Source organism: Pagrus major, chromosome 1 (assembly GCF_040436345.1).
Source record: "Pagrus major chromosome 1, Pma_NU_1.0".
Classification (NCBI taxonomy): domain Eukaryota; kingdom Metazoa; phylum Chordata; class Actinopteri; order Spariformes; family Sparidae; genus Pagrus; species Pagrus major.
The window spans coordinates 24,151,390-24,172,389 of NC_133215.1; the positions used below are offsets into that span (position 1 = coordinate 24,151,390).

The following is a 21,000-nucleotide window of genomic DNA, read 5'->3' on the forward strand; positions in this document are numbered from 1 at the left end:
ATTGTGTAATATTTTAATTTGTTGCCCATTTAGTTTTTTCTTTCTTATTCATGAATTTTGTTTTTCTTAGTTTTGAACAATTTTTCTTTGTTTAGGACAACGTTGATGACCAACTTTGAATGTTACACATTACAATTTCACATTTTAGTCATTCTTTTATCCAGAACCACAAACTAAAGGAGCTTTAATTTTTCAAAAAGAAAAGCAACCATAAACCTGGAAAGATATAAGAAAGAAAAGTTGAAGCGGGAGTCAGAGCAGAAGGGAAAATATATATTTACTCAAGACACACTGTAATCTTTTCTCCCTCACAGACTTGCGGCATTCAGCTGATCACCAAGCTACTAATTTACTCCTAGCCGGCATTGTATGTCCTCTGAGGTTACAGAAACTAAATGTCTGCCTCCCTCTCTCCCCAGATCTGGTTCAACAACAAGGGCTGGCACAGCATTGGTTCTTTCCTCAATGTGATGAACAACGGCATCCTGCGGGCAAGTCTGAAAGGTGGCAAAGACCCCACAAAGTTTGGCATCACTGCCCACAATCACCCACTCAACCTCACCAAGGAACAGCTGTCACAGGTTGCACTGTGAGTATTACTGTTGTGACAGAGAGGTGTATAAACAGTTATAACATTTCTTTGACCTTTTCTGACAGACTTCACTTCTCATTGCTTCCTTTGATCTGTTGTCCCTCCCTCAGGATGACGACATCAGTGGATGTGCTGGTTTCCATCTGCGTGATCTTCGCCATGTCCTTTGTCCCTGCCAGCTTTGTAGTCTTCCTCATCCAGGAGAGAGTGAACAAGGCCAAACACATGCAGTTCATCAGTGGAGTGCAGCCTTTCCTCTACTGGCTGGCCAACTTTGTCTGGGATATGGTAAGACATTTCAGATGAGCTTGGCTTCTGTCTTAACTAAATTAGAAATTAAAGGAGAAAAGTCCAAATTGATCAGGACATAATGCAGTTATCTAATCTTATTTATCTTATTATGTACCAAAGCCTCTTTTTCACCCTCCTCCTCTCCTTCACCTCTTGCAGTGTAACTACATCGTCCCAGCAACACTGGTCATCATCATCTTTGTGTGTTTCCAACAAGACGCCTACGTCTCTTCCACCAATCTGCCTGTGCTGGCCTTACTGCTGCTGCTCTACGGGTACATTTTGACACACACTCCGCTTGTTTGGCTCTTCCTTTCATTTATTTTCTCTATTTCTCTAACCCCTTCTCATTTAAAATTATCTCTGTATCTCTTCACAGATGGTCCATCACCCCTCTGATGTACCCAGCCTCGTTCTTCTTCAAGATCCCCAGCACGGCCTACGTGGTCCTGACCAGCGTTAACATACTGATAGGAATCAACGGCAGCGTCTCCACATTTGTTCTGGAGCTGTTTGGAAGCAATGTAAATAAGTTATTTTCATTCAGATTGTCTGAGAAAGGGATGCTTTTGAATGCAAACTAAGAAATAACTGAGAATGAATGCTTTACCCCTCATAATTAAGAGCTGTCTTTGTTCCCATTTAAGGAAATCGGTGGTATCAACGACATCCTGAAGAACGTGTTCCTCATCTTCCCTCACTTTTGTCTGGGTAGAGGACTGATTGACATGGTGAAGAATCAGGCAATGGCTGATGCTTTGGAGAGATTTGGTAATTTCAGCAGACGTCTCCTACAAATGTATACTTGTGTTTTGGCAAGGAAGCAAAAATAAATTTCCTAGATGTGTTTAAAATGTCTGATCTGTGGTTCTATTTGTGTCTCTGAAGGTGAGAACCGGTTCCGCTCTCCTCTGGCCTGGGACATGGTGGGAAAGAACCTGTTTGCGATGGCCATAGAGGGCGTGATCTTCTTTGTTATCACTGTCCTCATCCAGTACCGCTTCTGCTTCAAAGCTAGGTTAGTGATCCTTTAACTTAAATGTGAAGAAAACAACCTCTCTAGAGATTTCCTCATAACAGAGTATCCATGACTAAAACATCATAAGTCAAAATAATAGGGGGATTTGGATTTGAATCCCCTCTGGGTGAAGAATTCAACTAAACCCTGTGTTTAATGTGACCCCTCGTTCATCTCTGTCCATCCAGGTCGTCCACCAGTCATCTGAAACCTATCGGAGAAGAAGACGAGGACGTGGCCAGAGAGCGACAGAGGATCCTGAGCGGAGCAGGACAGTCAGACATCCTTGAGCTCAGACAGCTCACCAAGATTTACAAGCGTAAACAGAAGCCGGCAGTGGACCGGCTGTGTGTTGGCATCCCCCCTGGAGAGGTACGGGACAGAAAAAAATACACCAGGCTTTCTTTTATTTAACTGATAAAAAATGAGTCATTAAAGTTGTGTTCATAACAGGATGTGAAGGTTAAGCTAATATCATGTCTCTCCTCTCCTTCAGTGCTTTGGTTTGCTGGGGGTGAATGGCGCAGGCAAAACCAGCACCTTTAAAATGCTGACGGGAGACTCTGTGGTTACCGGTGGAGAGGCTTACCTGGCTGGCAAAAGGTAAAATGCCTCAAAATAAACAAGACATCCAGTCATTTGTATTTAAATTCATATAATCTTCAAGTTTATTCAGCAAGCCAGACTGTCAAGAGGTAGTGAACACCACAATATATTCTTGGCATCAGTGATGTAATTAAGATACTTGAAATAAATATTGAATCATGGCAGAATACAATGTTAAGATAATGTAAAGTTTAATTGATCTTCTTCAACAAGCTGGTTTACACTGGAACTTAAATTAGCTTTCTTTAACATGTTTTGCTTTCTATGAAACTAAACACTCTTAAACTGTCTCCAGTGTGAACACAGAGATAGATGAGGTGCATCAGAACATGGGCTACTGTCCTCAGTTTGATGCCATCAACGACCTGCTGACCGGAAGAGAACACCTCGAGTTTTACGCCATCCTGAGGGGCGTGCCTGAGAAGGAAGTCTGTGAGGTCAGTCACACCGGCATGAACACATATATATGGACCGGCTGTATTTACTATGACAGATTGTTTTGATCATTTAGATATAAATTAGGCTCATCATTTTGGTATTGTAGTCTGCTGAGGCATTATACAGAATATTGGTCTATGCAAATAAACAGATCATTAATCCTCAGTATTATTGTTTGAAAAGAAGATGGTTGACACTCACTCGCAAATCTTATCCTGTCCACCAGGTGGCAGAGTGGGGCATCCGGAAGCTTGGCTTGATAAAATATGTGGACAAGGCAGCGGGCAGCTATAGTGGAGGAAACATGAGGAAACTGTCCACCGCCATTGCTCTCATAGGAGGACCACCTGTAGTGTTTCTGGTGAGTGGAACATGTTCAAACATACACAAATACTTCTGAATTATTGTAGCATACAGCATCAGCGTGATCATTGTAGCAGCATCTGAACATCTGATGTTTCCCGTTTACAGGATGAACCAACTACAGGCATGGATCCTAAAGCTCGCCGTGCTCTGTGGAACGCAATCCTGAGCATCATCAAAGAGGGACGATCTGTAGTCCTGACCTCACACAGGTTAGATAACATCTGTTCAATCAACTGAACCATATCATTCTATATCAACATGTCATTGACTATAGTTTGTGTATTAACTCTGAGACTGAGCTCATCCTGGCTTGTTCATGTGTTTTTTGTAGCATGGAAGAGTGTGAAGCACTTTGCACAAGAATGGCCATCATGGTCAACGGCAGGTTCCGCTGTTTGGGCAGTGTGCAACATCTCAAAAACAGGTGGGAATTCACGCGACAATCGCATTGCACATACAGTAGGCTCACACACAGAAGAAATGAGAAAGATTATCACTTAAAGAGATCCGGTGAATGAAATGTGCTTCGTTATGCTCCTACCAGGTTTGGTGATGGCTACACCATCATCCTGCGGGTGGCTGGCCCTGACCCAGACCTCCGGCCGGTGATGGAGTTCATCGAGCGGGAGCTGCCTGGCAGCACACTGAAGGAGAAACACCGCAACATGCTGCAGTACCAGCTGCCCACCTCCCTCACCTCCCTCGCCCGCATCTTCTCCCTGCTCTCTACGAACAAGGAGGCGCTCAGCATAGAGGACTACTCCGTCTCCCAGACAACTCTAGACCAAGTAAGCAAGTCTCAAGACTCAGACTGCAACTAGATAATGACTATTGCTTACGCTAAATCTAAATCCTGCCTCCTCTTCTCTTCCTTCCTACAGGTGTTTGTAAATTTCGCCAAGGACCAAAGTGATGAGGACCATTTGAAAGACGTCCATCTGAACAAGCGGGACGCTGTGGTAGTGGACATTTCCCAGCTAAACTCTTTCCTCACGGACAACAAGACCAGGGAGAGCTGCGTCTGATTCCACAACATACCATCAGTGGGTGTTGCTTAGCTTCACCCACCCTCCCCCAACCCACAAAATATGGACCACTAACCAGCGGGGGAGACAGACTATGTTAAATTTTGGGGTTTTTTTTCTATTTTTTAGTATTTTTTAATTGTTATCATTTCTCAGTGGACCTGCACTTCAGCGCACAGCCTCTTGAAAAGGCAGAGACTGCAGGTATCGTGACAGACACTGAAACAATGAAAACTCAATGCAAATCAATGCAAGAAATATATAGAAATATATTTAAGATGAGAAGAAATTCCTGTGAGGGTTGGAGACTGGTGCTTCTCCTTCACTAAGACGGACAGACAGTAAGAAAGAAACACTTGAAGCGACAGCAGGATTATGATGCTGTGTCAGACTTGAAAGCCTGTAGACCTGCTACTCACTCAGTGGACACGGCATCTGGGATGATAGAAGGAAATATCTCTAGTAGATACATCCCCTGTCCTAAAAGTAGTGAGCAGTAGTCAGGGGGGCGTGTGTGTGTGCTACTCTGTATTGTAGCGTGAAACAACAACAGAATAAGGTTCTGATCATTCACTGCCAACTGCTTGATGGACTGACTACTTTTTTATCAGGGTCAAACCTCTTTGTCGCTCTTCGTTACCAAGCGCAGTTGTTTTATAATGCAAAAGAAGCATTTACAATCCAGTTAATTTAAGTCACAATCATGCAACATGATTATTTTTACTAATTTGATTTTTTAAGGTAATTTAATTCTAATAGATGAAGCTAACCTCTTTGGAGTTTTTTTCCCTTTGTTTGGATAACAATTAAGATTGATAACCAAGTTGTCTTTTATATTTGTTGTTCTTGGTGTCCTTGACATTGTCCAGCACAGTGCCTATACTGTATCATGGTGGAGAGAGAAATCCGAGCACTCCATTTAAAAACAACAACAATGTATGTAGGCTGCTAAGGAATGTATAAGACAGATTCCAACATGCGTCAAAGCACAAAACATCAGCTTTTTCTGAAGATGATGACTGAAACTTGACAGTTTTTTTTTTTTTTGTTAAGAAATTGTGTCCTACATTGTCAAAAACAAAAAAAAATGTGTGGTTGCTTGATGTCTGTACATGACGCAGCCTACTATACTGGCTTGTTTTACTTGTCCTGCCCTCTTTAAATGGAACTGAAGGCCAATCAGAACGGACGCAGGACAACCGTCACAAACTGGCAGTTGTGACTTCGGCAGAAAGCTGAAGATTGCAGACAATTTTGGACTGGTGTTTCTGAAAGTTCATTGGAAATATATACTGCATGCTTTCCACTGGGCCACACACCTGGACTATCAGCACTTCTGTGTGTGTGTGTGTGTGTGCCAGAGCATGCCGTCAGATCAGCTTGTAAAGGACTGGAGACGACTGAATTGTGCTTCATTATTGTTGTCGGTTTACCGCCAAATAACGTATATGTGGAGTTCAGATTCTGTTGTTAAAAAAAAAAAGGAAAATCTGTGTCAAAGTGTAACTTGATGAGTGAGATGGAGATGTTCCTGTGGGTAAAACTGTAGCTCCCATACACAGAGAAAACAGGCTCACAGCTACTCTGCTTGTATGGGGTCTAAAGATGGCAACTTTTCTTGTAATGTGTGCTTTTATACATGCACTGTGTGAGGGCACGATGGAAGTGTTTGAGACCTGAGCCATCACTGATGTGGATATTATGTACAGTGGCAGCAGTATCTTGTGATGTCAAGTGAAAACAAATGTTACCAGTGGAATGAACAAACATTAGCTGTGCCAAATGGAGCTGAATATGTACCTTTGATCAACCAGCATAATCTCAAGGAGGTTTTGTAAAGTTTTAAGTTGTGCTTTTGTTTCACTTCTTTATCCATCAGCTCACAGAAATTCTCCTTTGTTGTTGAGAACAAAAAGCACATTTCATGTCAAATTTGTTCTCCCTCATTCAGTCTCCATCAGACTGCAAGTTTTTGCTATTTCCTGGTGATGTTGCCAAATTCCAATCTTTCAGTTTTGTCCACATTAATAAGCTGCAGCACTGACTGTACCGTCAGTAACTCCGATTTTAGACTTTCCAGAGTTAGTCCAAAGGCCAGACTACACATAAAACAGGGACCATGTCTGTTAGAGTTGTGTTTGTAATGCTTTATATTCCAAAAAAAAAGATCATATCCAGGGTTTAATTTAATGACAGATTGTCATTAAGGGTGCTCTGTGTCATATAAAATCATGGAAGGGGTTTCCGTCATCTCGGGGATGTAATCACTGCTGTGGGTCTTCAGACTCACCCTCAGCTAAATGTGAGCACTTTATAGCCTGTAGTGTCAGAGACGTAGAAGTAAGAGATTTGGCAAATAAGACATTTCAAATCAAATGTCTGCACTGGAACACAGATATAATTCAAATGAAATGAAGCTGCAACACTGCGTCAAAACATTTTTGTGACACTTGAAATAGAGGACGGAGGCTTACATGATGAGAGAAATGAGTGAAAAGAGGTAGTGAGATAAAGAGACATGCAGGACAGTAAGATGGTGATATTTCTCTTCTCGTGCTCAATATTATTTGTTTACATTTTTAAGTATTAAACAGCTGTTTGGGTCTGTTACTCATTGTGTATAGTTACTCTTTGCATTAAAAAATAAAAAGATCATACATTTTGAAAAAAAAAGACTCCTGATTTGATTATTTTTGCGTTTGTGTTGCTGCGGCAGTGACCAAAGGTTTGACAGATGGAAGTTTGTAGCTCACGATTGAACAAAAGATGTGTTTACTGTCTGTGTGGGCGTGTGTGTTAATGCTCGCTATAAGTTTCTAGAGCGTGCATGTGTTTTTGTGTGTCACCTGCTGTGCTCCCACGCACACACACACACACACCGCACACACAAAATCTACTGCTAGCAAAAACACACACAGTGGTTTCAGTCACTCTGAGTTATTCATCCACCAACATGATGACTGGAAGAGCTGTTTTTCTGGGACTTCTGCTCATCTGCGTGGCTGCAGGTAACAAAGAAAAACACTCTCAGTTTGAGGTATTTTATACATTTATGGTAAAGTGGGTGTTATAGATCAAAATAAAGGAGTATAGAGCCATTTTTAACAGTTTCTCTACATATTGTGCCTTTAAGGATTTCATGTTCATGGTGTTACAACATGTGTCAGAGGAGATTTAGTTTTTTGACACTGAACAACAGAAAAAGACACATTGATGTTGAGGTGAAACAGAATTTTAAGCATTGTACATTAAAATCATTTGTATGTCATATGTCTGTCATATGTCTGTATGTAAACAGGAGTTTATGAGTCAATTATTTCAACATGTATGGTTTTATCAGTCATCTGCTCTCTTTATAGATTCTGAGAAGAAGTCTGGACTCCTGAGGAAGGTGCTGCATCTTGACTTATCGCTGTGTGTGTGTGTGTGTGTGTGTGTGTGTGTGTGCATATAAGAGGGTGTTTTGATCATGATTAAAGAGGATAATAAGTGTGTATTCATGTCCTTTTAAACATGTACTATGGTGAATGAGTTTTCTTCTCAGGTGATGACAGGTCAGTTGTTTTATGTTCTGGCAGCCTTCCTGTCCTGAGATGGAGATCGTGGCGTGCCCCCTGAACCTCGCTCCGGTGTGTGGCAGCGATGGAAACACCTACGCCAACGAGTGCACCTTGTGTGCCCACAGACAGTGAGTACACGCAGCTGCTGCACCCTCACAGCTTTCACACATTAGGTCACCTAAAGTCAACTTTATGGAGGATAAAGTGCTGGAGTCGCCCCCTGGTGGTGAAACAGCAGCTGATTCAAATGACTGGATGCTTTCCAGTTCAGCCTATTATTCATGTCCTGGTCTGGAAATGAGCTGGGGCTCATTAGTCACAGCTAGAAAACGCTGGTCACGTCTCTGGTGAGCAAATCATGAAAAAGCACTAAATTTCATGAGATCTTGCAGCGTTGCATACAAACCTCTTTGAATCACAAAGAAGCTTTATTAAAGGAAACATATGTTTTCTGTTTTGGACTTTTATGTAAGTAAATAACAGTGCTCTCTGTCTCTTTCTGTCTGTTTCCTGATATTCTGTCTTTAATCCCTACACATTGATGGCATTTACCACTTTATCCCAAATTACCTCTCCACTGTTGCTCAAATATGCTTCTACATCCAGACACAACAGAGTTAATATGAGGTGTGATTTCTTATCAAATTCAAATCATCTTTATTGCCATCTGTGTTACATCATTGCCAATGCTAAATAAATAAACAAGAAAACAAGATAGATAATAAGACGACAAATACATTTTAAACATGCACACTGTAAATCACTGAGAAATATTTACTGTGGAGCTTCTTTCTTTTAGTTCATAACAACGGTTTATACTTTGCAGTGATGGAATGTAATTAAGTACATTTACTCAAGCACCAGCATTAAGTACAGTTTTGAAGTATTTGTACTTTACTTGAGTATTTAAATTTTCTGCTACTTTGTACTTCCCCTCCACTACATTTAAAGGCAAATGCTGTACATTTACTCCACTACATTTATTTGATAACTTTAGTTACTAATTTAGTTACTTTGCAGATTGCAGGCTGCATGAGAGCCAGATCAGTGTATTTTTGAATGTATTTATTTTATCGGCAATCTGACTTAAAAAACAAAACAAACACTGATTCCGATAATCACAAAAAATGCTGAATATTGGATCCAATAATGGACCATGTCGATTATCGGTTAACCCCTTATTACATAGCATACGCAGTACATACATGTAAATATATGTATATTTTACTTTTACTTTTGTACATGTAATAGCAGATACTTACGACTTTTACTCAAGTACATTTTGCTTGGGTGACTTTCACTTTTAAAGTAATATTTTAACACAATGTCGTTACTCTTACTCAAGTATGACCTTTGGCTACATTTTACAACACTGATATCTTGCAGCTAATACTACCCACTGACTTTTCTCCCCAGTTTTCGTTTCTCCTCTTTCTGAGGGTCAGGGAAATTGAGAAACACAGAATATAGTATGTTGTTTATTTTTTCAAGATAACCCCTCTCAGATTTTTATACTACGATTATAAGAAGTGAGATTCTGTCTCAGCCTCTCTTTTATGACAAAATGAACACAGCCTGGCCTCCCTGGGTGGCCTGTTCTGCCTGTGACAGCCTGGTTCTACAGACAAGATCTGCCCATTGATTCTGCACACAGTCAACATTTTCCTTAGTTTTATATCAGTCATGGTTGTCAGGTACTTTGCCACCATGTACTCTCTGTTTAGGGTCAACTAGAATTCAAATTTTCTTTGTGATTTGGTGGTTTCATCACAATATTTGATATAATTTTCACTGACGTTGATTCCCAGCTGTGCAAAACAGATTGAATCACAGCGGTGACGTGTTCTGATCCTCTCTGCAGAACAACAAAGATGGACATTTTGGTCGCCAAGGAGACGAGCTGCTGACCTGCCCAGGAGATGATGTCACCACTAAGGTGACCAATCGGGATCTGATTATCAACCCAACATCGGATCCCAGCTGTCCTAAATGTTTGTGTCATTACGATGAGCAATAAACATCAATCAGCCTTAAACAACTGTCTGACATTTCCTTTTATTTAGTTCATTAAAATCCAAATCTGGAAAGTGATAGGAAGTCTGAGTCATGCATAAATGAGTCAAACTGATGCTACAAATTAAATAAATCAAGAAAAGGAATCTGGTAAATGCATTTTATTTTTATTTTTTTGCAATGGAGGTAATAAAAAGGAAAGTAAATAAAGAAAGGAAATGTTTCAGGTAACATAATCTGAAAGCATTCCTTTGTATTGTGGAGGCAGGAGGTGAATGATCAGTTGGTTATCTGTGTTGGGAGCCAATATTTACACATCTTAGACTGAGGACTGTGGACCAGATGTGTGTTGGCATCCCCCCTGGAGAGGTACGGGACAGAAAAAAATACACCAGGCTTTCTTTTATTTAACTGATAAAAAGTTTGTCTGTCATTAAAGTTGTGTTCATAACAGGATGTGAAGGTTAAGCTAATATCATGTCTCTCCTCTCCTTCAGTGCTTTGGTTTGCTGGGGGTGAATGGCGCAGGCAAAACCAGCACCTTTAAAATGCTGACGGGAGACTCTGTGGTTACCGGTGGAGAGGCTTACCTGGCTGGCAAAAGGTAAAATGCCTCAAAATAAACAAAACATCCAGTCATTTGTATTTAAATTCATATAATCTTCAAGTTTATTCAGCAAGCCAGACTGTCAAGAGGTAGTGAACACCACAATATATTCTTGGCATCAGTGATGTAATTAAGATACTTGAAATAAATATTGAATCATGGCAGAATACAATGTTAAGATAATGTAAAGTTTAATTGATCTTCTTCAACAAGCTGGTTTACAATGGAACTTAAATTAGCTTTCTTTAACATGTTTTGCTTTCTATGAAACTAAACACTCTTAAACTGTCTCCAGTGTGAACACAGAGATAGATGAGGTGCATCAGAACATGGGCTACTGTCCTCAGTTTGATGCCATCAACGACCTGCTGACCGGAAGAGAACACCTCGAGTTTTATGCCATCCTGAGGGGCGTGCCTGAGAAGGAAGTCTGTGAGGTCAGTCACACACGCATGAACACATATATATGGACCGGCTGTATTTACTATGACAGATTGTTTTGATCATTTAGATATAAATTAGGCTCATCATTTTGGTATTGTAGTCTGCTGAGGCATTATACAGAATATTGGTCTATGAAAATAAACAGATCATTAATCCTCAGTATTATTGTTTCAAAAGAAGATGGCTGACACTCACTCACAAATCTTATCCTGTCCACCAGGTGGCAGAGTGGGGCATCCGGAAGCTTGGCTTGATCAAATATGTGGACAAGGCAGCGGGCAGCTATAGTTCTTCAATAAGTTTGACCAGACACCCACCCCTCCCCCGTTTACTGCCCCATTCTCACCTCTACCTCCCTTTCCTCTGCTTTCATGTTGCAGACTCCCCCCACTGCCCCCCTTGACATTCACCCACTTCCCCCACCCCACACTCAGCCCCCCTGCTCCAATCTGTCCCTCTCCACTATCCAGGTAAGAAACGAACTGCTACAGATCAGTTGCTCACACTTCACACCTGATGAAGACCCTGGAGCAGCTGGTCCTTGTTCATCTCCGCCCACTGGTGGGTCCTTTTATGGACCCACTCCAGTTTGCCTACCAGCCTGGCATCGGAGTGGACGAGGCCATCATCTTCCTCCTGGACAGATCACTGTCTCACCTGGAAAAGCCTGGAAGCACTGTGAGGATCATGTTCTTTGATTTCTCCAGTGCTTTCAACACCATACAGCCTGCACTTTTGGGGGACAAGCTGGAGCTCACGGGGGTGGACCAACACCTCACGTCCTGGATCCTCGATCACCTCACCAACCGGCCACAGTATGTGAGGATTCGGGACTGTGTGTCGGACACGGTCGTCTGCAGTATGGGGGCCCCACAGGGAACAGTCCTGGACCCTTTCCTGTTCACCCTGTACACTGCAGACTTCTGCCACCAATCACCCCACCGCCATCTACAAAAGTTCTCTGACAAGTCACAATCATGCAACATGATTATTTTTACTAATTTGATTTTTTAAGGTAATTTAATTCTAATAGATGAAGCTAACCTCTTTGGAGTTTTTTTCCCTTTGTTTGGATAACAATTAAGATTGATAACCAAGTTGTCTTTTATATTTGTTGTTCTTGGTGTCCTTGACATTGTCCAGCACAGTGCCTATACTGTATCATGGTGGAGAGAGAAATCCGAGCACTCCATTTAAAAACAACAACAATGTATGTAGGCTGCTAAGGAATGTATAAGACAGATTCCAACATGCGTCAAAGCACAAAACATCAGCTTTTTCTGAAGATGATGACTGAAACTTGACAGTAAGAAATTGTGTCCTACATTGTCAAAAACAAAAAAAAATGTGTGGTTGCTTGATGTCTGTACATGACGCAGCCTACTATACTGGCTTGTTTTACTTGTCCTGCCCTCTTTAAATGGAATTGAAGGCCAATCAGAACGTACGCAGGACAACCGTCACAAACTGGCAGTTGTGACTTCGACAGAAAGCTGAAGATTGCAGACAATTTTGGACTGGTGTTTCTGAAAGTTCATTGGAAATATATACTGCATGCTTTCCACTGGGCCACACACCTGGACTATCAGCACTTCTGTGTGTGTGTGTGTGTGTGTGTGTGTGTGTGTGTGTGTGTGTGTGTGCCAGAGCATGCCGTCAGCTCAGCTTGTAAAGGACTGGAGACGACTGAATTGTGCTTCATTATTGTTGTCGGTTTACCGCCAAATAACATATATGTGGAGTTCAGATTCTGTTGTAAAAAAAAAAAAGGAAAATCTGTGTCAAAGTGTAACTTGATGAGTGAGATGGAGATGTTCCTGTGGGTAAAACTGTAGCTCCCATACACAGAGAAAACAGGCTCACAGCTACTCTGCTTGTATGGGGTCTAAAGATGGCAACTTTTCTTGTAATGTGTGCTTTTATACATGCACTGTGTGAGGGCACGATGGAAGTGTTTGAGACCTGAGCCATCACTGATGTGGATATTATGTACAGGGGCAGCAGTATCTTGTGATGTCAAGTGAAAACAAATGTTACCAGTGGAATGAACAAACATTAGCTGTGTCAAATGGAGCTGAATATGTACCTTTGATCAACCAGCATAATCTCAAGGAGGTTTTGTAAAGTTTTAAGTTGTGCTTTTGTTTCACTTCTTTATCCATCAGCTCACAGAAATTCTCCTTTGTTGTTGAGAACAAAAAGCACATTTCATGTCAAATTTGTTCTCCCTCATTCAGTCTCCATCAGACTGCAAGTTTTTGCTATTTCCTGGTGATGTTGCCAAATTCCAATCTTTCAGTTTTGTCCACATTAATAAGCTGCAGCACTGACTGTACCGTCAGTAACTCCGATTTTAGACTTTCCAGAGTTAGTCCAAAGGCCAGACTACACATAAAACAGGGACCATGTCTATTAGAGTTGTGCTTGTAATGCTTTATATTCCAAAAAAAAAGATCATATCCAGGGTTTAATTTAATGACAGATTGTCATTAAGGGTGCTCTGTGTCATATAAAATCATGGAAGGGGTTTCCGTCATCTCGGGGATCTAATCACTGCTGTGGGTCTTCAGACTCACCCTCAGCTAAATGTGAGCACTTTATAGCCTGTAGTGTCAGAGACGTAGAAGTAAGAGATTTGGCAAATAAGACATTTCAAATTAAATGTCTGCACTGGAACACAGATATAATTCAGACGAAATGAAGCTGCAACACTGCGTCAAAACATTTTTGTGACACTTAAAATAGAGGACGGAGGCTTACATGATGAGAGAAATGAGTGAAAAGAGGTAGTGAGATAAAGAGACATGCAGGACAGTAAGATGGTGATATTTCTCTTCTCGTGCTCAATATTATTTGTTTACATTTTTAAGTATTAAACAGCTGTTTGGGTCTGTTACTCATTGTGTATAGTTACTCTTTGCATTAAAAAATAAAAAGATCATACATTTTGAAAAAAAAACGACTCCTGATTTGATTATTTTACAATTAAATACATCAGATAAAAGCACAATAAAACACAATAAAACAATAAAATAAACACTAAAATAAACAATAAAATAAAATGTAAGAAACAATAAGAACTGTCATGATAAAACAATCAGTCAGTTAGGAGTGTTAAAAGCCAGGGAGAAGAGGTGGGTTTTGAGCAGGGATTTAAAATTTTCTAAATTTGGAGCTGTTCTAATGCAGAATGGCAAGTTGTTCCAAAGTTTTGGAGCAGCGACCACGAAGGCTTGATGACCTCTTGTTTTTAGCCTAGATTTTGGTATGCTGAGGAGGAATTGGTCGGCTGACCGTGATGTTCTACATGGAGTGTGGGCAACAAGCAGGTCACCTAGATAAGGGGGAGCCAAGCCATTCATGGCCTTGAAAGTCAATAATAAAATTTTAAAACTTATCCTCTGGCAAACAGGAAGCCAGTGGAGAGACCTCAACACTGGGGTTATGTGCTCAGTTTTTCTGGTGCCTGTTAAAAGGCGAGCGGCTGCATTTTGGACCAGCTGGAGACGTTGGATAGAGGACTGGTCTAGGCCCACATACAGAGCGTTGCAGTAGTCCAGCCGGTTTGTAATAAAAGCATGTACCACTTTCTCTAAGTCACCCGGGGGAAGGTAGGCTTTTATTTTGCTTATTAATCTCAATTGGAAGAAGCTTGAGCTGACCACAGATGAAATTTGTTTTCCAAATTCAAAAGAACTATTAAGGTGCACTCCCAGACTTTTCACGGAATTGAGCATATTTGAGGAGATAGGCCCAAGGATAGGTTCATCCCCCAATGGCAGTGGGGAGCCAAACACAATAACTTCTGTCTTGCTCTCATTTAATTTTAAAAAGTTTGAGGACAGCCACAACTTAACTTCGTCCAGACAATCAAGCAGAGGTTGCAATGCACCTTTGCTTTTGATTTAGGGCATGTATATCTGAACATCATCAGCAAAGCAGTGGAACAAGACATTATGCTTTTCAAATATAGAACCTAGGGGCAACATATATAATGAAAATAGGGTGGGGCCCAGAACCGAACCCTGGGGACACCACATACGAGCGGAGCATGTCCAGATGAATAATCTCCCAGGCGAATTGAAAAAGTCCTGTCCGTCAGGTAGGAGTTAAACCATTTTACTGCGGCAGTGACCAAAGGTTTGACAGATGGAAGTTTGTAGCTAATGATTGAACAAAAGATGTGTTTACTGTCTGTGTGGGCGTGTGTGTTAATGCTCGCTATAACTTTGTAGAGCGAGGCCCCCCCCCCACACACATAATCTACTGCTAGCAAAAACACACAGTGGTTTCAGTTACTCTGAGTTATTCACCCACCAACATGATGACTGGAAGAGCTGTTTTTCTGGGACTTCTGCTCATCTGCGTGGCTGCAGGTAAAAAAGAAAAACACTCAGTTTGAGGTATTTTATACATTTATGGTAAAGTGGGTGTTATAGATCAAGATAAAGGAGTATAGAGCCATTTTTAACAGTTTCTCTACATATTGTGCCTTTAAGGATTTCATTTTCGTGGTGTTACAACATGTGTCAGAGGAGATTCAGTTTTTTGACACTGAACAACAGAAAAAGAAACATTGATGTTGAGGTGAAACAGAATTATATAATACTTGTTTGCATGCTTATTATAAGCATTGTACATTAAAATCATATGTATGTCATATTACATAGCAGGCACTAGAGGTGGACGATATGGTAAAAAAAAATCATATGACATAATTTTGACAGATGTTATCATTGTGATTTGATTCACGATTAGTGGGAAAACTAATACAATCATGACAATGCAGTGTTTGTTGGGGTCTGTGCCAAACAAATGTGTCCTTTATATCTGGAAAACAAGATTTGTGCAGCCCTAGTAGGCACTCATATACTCGTAGTGTGTTAACTAGAACAGATCAGAAATAACTCTATCTAGTCTCGGCTGAAAAGGTACTTTTGCATGAAGATGATATTTTTGTGTCTGTATCAGGTGGGTTGCTTACTCACTAGCTCATAAACAGGAGTTTATGAGTCAATTATTTCAACATGTATGGTTTTATCAGTCATCTGCTCTCTTTATAGATTCTGAGGCGTCTGGACTCCCGAGAAAGGTGCTGCATCTTGACTTATCGCTGTGTGTGTGTGTGTGTGTGTGTGTGTGTGTGTGTGTGTGTGCATATAGGAGGGTGTTTTGATTATGATTAAAGAGGATAATAAGTGTGTAATTCAAGTCATTTTAAACATGTACTATGGTGAATGAGTTTTCTTCTGTTAAGTTGTTTTATGTTCTGGCAGCCTTCCTGTCCTGAGATGGAGATCATGGTGTGCCCCCGGCACTTCGAACCGGTGTGTGGCAGCGATGGAAACACCTACGGCAACGAGTGCACCCTGTGTGACCAGAGACAGTGAGTACACACAGCTGCTGCATCCTCACAGCATTCTCACCTAAAGTCAACTTTATGGAGGATAAAGTGCTGGAGTCGCCCCCTGGTGGTGAAACAGCAGCTGATTCAAATGACTGCACGCTTTCCAGTCCAGCCTATTATTCATGTCCTGGTCTGGAAATGAGCTGGGGCTCATTAGTCACTGCTAGAAAACGCTGGTCACATCTCTGGTGAGCAAATCATGAAAAAGCACTAAATTTCATGAGATCTTGCAGCGTTGCATACAAACCTCTTTGAATCACAAAGAAGCTTTATTAAAGGAAACATATGTTTTCTGTTTTGGACTTTTATGTAAATAATAGTGCTCTCTGTCTCTTTCTGTCTGACTGTGTATATAAAAATCCTCATTGATGGCATTTACCACTTTATCCCAAATTACCTCTCCACTGTTGCCCAAATGTGCTTCTACATCCAGACACAACAGAGTTAATATGAGGTGTGATTTCTTATCAAATTCAAATCATCTTTATTGCCATGTGTGTTACATCATTGCCAACGCTAAATAAATAAACAAGAAAACAAGATAGATAATAAGACGACAAATACATTTTAAACATGCACACTGTAAATCACTGAGAAATATTTACTGTGGAGCTTCTTTCTTTTAGTTCATAACAACGGTTTATACTTTGCAGTGATGGAATGTAATTAAGTACATTCACTCAAGCACCAGCATTAAGTACAGTTTTGAAGTATTTGTACTTTACTTGAGTATTTAAATGTTCTGCTACTTTGTACTTCCCCTCCACTACATTTAAAGGGAAATGCTACATTTATTTGATAACTTTAGTTACTAGTTACTTTGCAGATTGCAGGCTGCATGAGAGCCAGATCAGTGTATTTTTGAATGTATTTATTTTATCACCAATCTGACTTAAAAAAAAACAAAAAACAAACACTGATTCCAATAATCACAAAAAATGCTGAATATTGGATCCAATAATGGACCATGTTGATTATTATTATTATTAGACCTCATACATGAAGTGGGATTAATACAAAGATTCAGTCTGTGAAACAAGGTACTAACAAAGAGACAGTTTCCCCCCACCCCCTCCCTCCCTTACAGAGAAGTAACAATGAAATAGGGTATAGTGGGTTTTGATATAAGTAGTAGTGGCAATGGTAGTCTAATATTGACCATGCATGCCTAGACATACATAGACATATGTACATATATGTCATGCATGCTCACACGCTTACAAACACACACACACAAAAAAAAAACAATACTAACAACACTAAAACATTAAATAAAACACTTAAACATAGAAACTTGAACAAAATAAGACAGAGAAAAAAATAAAAAATACACCTACTGTGCTACAAGCTATTGTTTATGGGGGGAATATAATTATGTGAAGAGGTGACGGCCTGCGGGCATTGGCAAGAATGTCTATCTGGAGAGATCTGACATGATCTAGGAAGGGTTGCCAGATTTTATGGAATTTTTGTTCTGAGAAACAAAGGGAGTATTTAATTTTTTCCAATCTCATAAAATGAAGAGCATCCTTTATCCATTGAGAGTGAGAGGGGGGGCAAGGGCTCTTCCATCGCAACAGAATGGCACGTCTTGCTAGTAGTGTGAGAAAGGCAACAAGCTCAGCAAAATAGGACGGCAGTGAGACGCCAGTGGGTAGGACACCAAACAGGGTAAGTAATGGTGAAGGTTGGATGTTGGCAGATGTGATGGCTGAGAGGGAGTCAAAAATGCACGTCCAGAAAGGAGCAATGGTGGGGCAAGACCAGAACATGTGACTGAGATTGGCTGGTCCTTAGTGGCATTTGTCACAGTTTGGATTAATGTCAGAATAGATACGAGCCAGCTTACTTTTAGACCAGTGAACTCTGTGAATCACTTTGCATTGTAAAACGCCATGGCGAGCACAGACTGATTATGAGTGGACCCAACTCAGAGCATGCTCCCAGGAAGCAGGACCTATATCCTCACCAAGCTCTGCAGACCATGTATTGCGTAAAGCATCGGAGGTTGTTGTCCGAGTTTTGAGAAGAGTATTGTGCAGCATTGAAATGGAACCTTTGAGATTGGGGTTAACTCCAAGTATGGTATCAGTGAGGGTAGATGGAGGGAGGGCAGGGAAGCCAGGAAACCGATTGCGAACAAAATCTCTGACTTGCAAATATCTAAAGAAATGGGTGGGCTGCAAATTGAAAGCTTGAGTTAACTGGTTGAAGGAAGCGAATATGCCACTAATGTAAAGGTGTTTTGTTGACACAATCCCCAGGTCTTTCCAGATCAAAAAAGCCTTGTCAATAACTGATGGAGTGAACAAAGGGTTAGAATGTGCTGGGGATAAGACAGGCATTAACTGTAGCCCAAAGTGGGAGGCATAACAGAGACATCAGAGAAGAGGGACTACATGAGGCTTCTTCAATCTAAAGCCATGGTGGAGATTGGCTACTGGTGCGGCACCAGTGCAATATTGTTCTAATGTTTGCAGCCCAATAGTAGAGCAAAAAGTTGGATAGAGCTAGGCCGCCCAACTCCTTAGGTTTTTGTAGAATTTCTTTTTTGATCCTAGGGGTGCTTTTGTTCCAAATAAATTGTGAGATTGAGCTATCAAGTGAGTGGAAAAATGGTTTAGGGAGGAAGATAGGTACACATTGGAAAAGATACAAGAACTTGGGCAGTACATTCATTTTAATACAATTTATCCGACCAGCGAGAGACAAAGGTAATAGAGACCACCGGTGGATGTCTTGGGATAGCCTGGCTAAAAGGGGGGAAAAGTTAGATTTAAATAGTTCTGAATAGTTTTTAGTTACACAAACACCCAAATATTTAAAGTGCTCCAGAGACGTTCTGAATGGCAACTTTGAGAAGGGATAGGCTGTGGTCGCAGCATTGACTGGCATAAGTTCGCTTTTATGAAGATTTAATTTATAACCTGAGATATGCCCAAATTCTTTCAACACGTTTAGTACTAGGGTGATAGATTTGTCTGGGTGGGAAAGAAAGACCAAAAGGTCATCAGCGTATAGGGACAATTTATGTTCTATGCCACCTCTTGAGATACCCAGCATCTGACTGGACCTGAGGGCTACTGCTAGAGGTTCACTGGCAATGGCAAACAGCAATGGAGATATAAATGTATTGCCAAAGCCAAAACGTTTCAATGTGTAAAACAGGTAAAGCCACTCCACACGGTCAAATGCCTTTTCAGCATCCATTGAAATGACCAGCTCAGGGGTGTCAGAGGTTGTGGGTGAATACAGAATATCAAATAGTCGCCTGACATTATGAAAGGAATGTCTGTTCTTTACAAACCCTGCTTGGTCTCCGGCGATGATAGTTGGAGGGATACACTCCAGTCGCCTAGCCAGCATTTTAGCTAGTAGTTTGACATCTGCATAAAGCAGAGAGATAGGGCGATCATTACTACAGGACAGGACTATCCTTCTTTAATATAAGAGAGATAGTAGCCTGACGTAATGTGAGAGGGAGTAAGCCACTTTGCAGTGATTCATTAAGCATGTTAAGTAGTAGTGGGGACAGTGTATCTGAAAATGTTTTTAAAAATTCGGCAGGGAAACCATGCATTAAAGCACTCCTAAGTTTGTTTATTGTTAATGGTGCGTCCAGACTAGATGCCACTTCAGAGTTGATAGAGGGGATGTCTAAGGAACTAAAAAAGTGTTCGTACTGTGTTTTGTTATCTGGGCTCTCAGAGGTGTATAATGACGCATTAAAGTCTCTGAACTGATTGTTAATGGTTTGAGGGTTAATGGTTATTCCAATATCTGTGTTAATCTGGGTGATGTGCGATGATGAGGAGGACTGCTGAAAGTACATTTTGCTTGGGTGACTTTCACTTTTAAAGTAATATTTCAACACAATGTCGTTACTCTTACTCAAGTATGACCTTTGGCTACATTTTACAACACTGATATCTTGCAGCTAATACTACCCACTGACTTCTCTCCCCAGTTTTCTTTTCTCCTCTTTCTGATGGTCAGGGAAATTGAGAAACACAGAATATAGTATGTTGTTTATTTTTTCAAAGCTAACCCCTCTCAGATTTTTATACTACGATTATAAGAAGTGAGATTCTGTCTCAGCCTCTCTTTTATGACAAAATGAACACAGCCTGGCCTCCCTGGGTGGCCTGTTCTGCCTGTGACAGCCTGGTTCTACAGACAAGATCTGCCCATTGATTCTGCACACAGTCAACATTTTCCTTAGTTTTATATCAGTCATGGTTGTCAGGTACTTTGCCACCATGTACTCTCTGTTTAGGGTCAACTAGAATTCAAATTTTCTTTGTGATTTGGTGGTTTCATCACAATATTTGATATAATTTTCACTGACGTTGATTCCCAGCTGTGCAAAACAGATTGAATCACAGCGGTGACGTGTTCTGATCCTCTCTGCAGAAGAACCAAGATGGACATTTTGATCACCAAGGAGACGAGCTGCTGACCTGCCCAGGAGATGATGTCACCACTAAGGTGACCAATCGGGATCTGATTATCAACCCAACATTGGATCCCAGCTGTCCTAAATGTTTGTGTCATTACGATGAGCAATAAACATCAATTAGCAGTAAACAACCGTCTGACATTTCCTTTTATTTAGTTCATTAAAATCCAAATC

General features: G+C 40.8%; 4 protein-coding genes across 6 annotated transcripts in view; all 4 read left to right on the forward strand.

Annotated features, from left to right (window-relative positions):
• Positions 1-7,009, forward strand: part of LOC141000002 (phospholipid-transporting ATPase ABCA1-like) — a 39,507-nt gene extending 32,498 nt beyond the window's left edge. For all 3 annotated transcript variants that reach the window (XM_073470618.1, XM_073470634.1, XM_073470625.1), the window contains exons 36-49: positions 420-589; positions 703-880; positions 1,043-1,158; positions 1,263-1,407; positions 1,531-1,654; positions 1,772-1,901; positions 2,090-2,273; positions 2,398-2,504; positions 2,803-2,944; positions 3,172-3,306; positions 3,417-3,520; positions 3,643-3,735; positions 3,856-4,099; positions 4,193-7,009. In XM_073470618.1, coding sequence (XP_073326719.1) covers positions 420-589; positions 703-880; positions 1,043-1,158; positions 1,263-1,407; positions 1,531-1,654; positions 1,772-1,901; positions 2,090-2,273; positions 2,398-2,504; positions 2,803-2,944; positions 3,172-3,306; positions 3,417-3,520; positions 3,643-3,735; positions 3,856-4,099; positions 4,193-4,336 — 2,016 coding nt within the window. In that variant the 3' untranslated portion in view covers positions 4,337-7,009. The remainder of the gene's footprint in view (positions 1-419; positions 590-702; positions 881-1,042; positions 1,159-1,262; positions 1,408-1,530; positions 1,655-1,771; positions 1,902-2,089; positions 2,274-2,397; positions 2,505-2,802; positions 2,945-3,171; positions 3,307-3,416; positions 3,521-3,642; positions 3,736-3,855; positions 4,100-4,192) is intronic.
• A 214-nt stretch (positions 7,010-7,223) lies between these two features.
• Positions 7,224-9,934, forward strand: LOC141000034 (probable pancreatic secretory proteinase inhibitor). The gene is made up of 4 exons (XM_073470656.1): positions 7,224-7,344; positions 7,696-7,727; positions 7,915-8,024; positions 9,758-9,934. Exons 1-4 carry the CDS (start codon positions 7,290-7,292, stop codon positions 9,801-9,803), a joined length of 243 nt encoding a protein of 80 aa, XP_073326757.1. The 5' UTR covers positions 7,224-7,289; the 3' UTR covers positions 9,804-9,934.
• A 215-nt stretch (positions 9,935-10,149) lies between these two features.
• LOC141000025 (phospholipid-transporting ATPase ABCA1-like) lies at positions 10,150-13,919 on the forward strand. The gene is made up of 4 exons (XM_073470643.1): positions 10,150-10,278; positions 10,407-10,513; positions 10,812-10,953; positions 11,181-13,919. Exons 1-4 carry the CDS (start codon positions 10,252-10,254, stop codon positions 11,361-11,363), a joined length of 459 nt encoding a protein of 152 aa, XP_073326744.1. The 5' UTR covers positions 10,150-10,251; the 3' UTR covers positions 11,364-13,919.
• A 1,298-nt stretch (positions 13,920-15,217) lies between these two features.
• LOC141000093 (probable pancreatic secretory proteinase inhibitor) lies at positions 15,218-20,957 on the forward strand. Its single transcript, XM_073470729.1, has 4 exons — positions 15,218-15,336; positions 16,024-16,052; positions 16,237-16,346; positions 20,781-20,957. The coding sequence occupies exons 1-4, from the start codon at positions 15,282-15,284 to the stop codon at positions 20,824-20,826; spliced, it is 240 nt and encodes a 79-aa protein (XP_073326830.1). The 5' UTR covers positions 15,218-15,281; the 3' UTR covers positions 20,827-20,957.
• Positions 20,958-21,000: the final 43 nt, after the last annotated feature.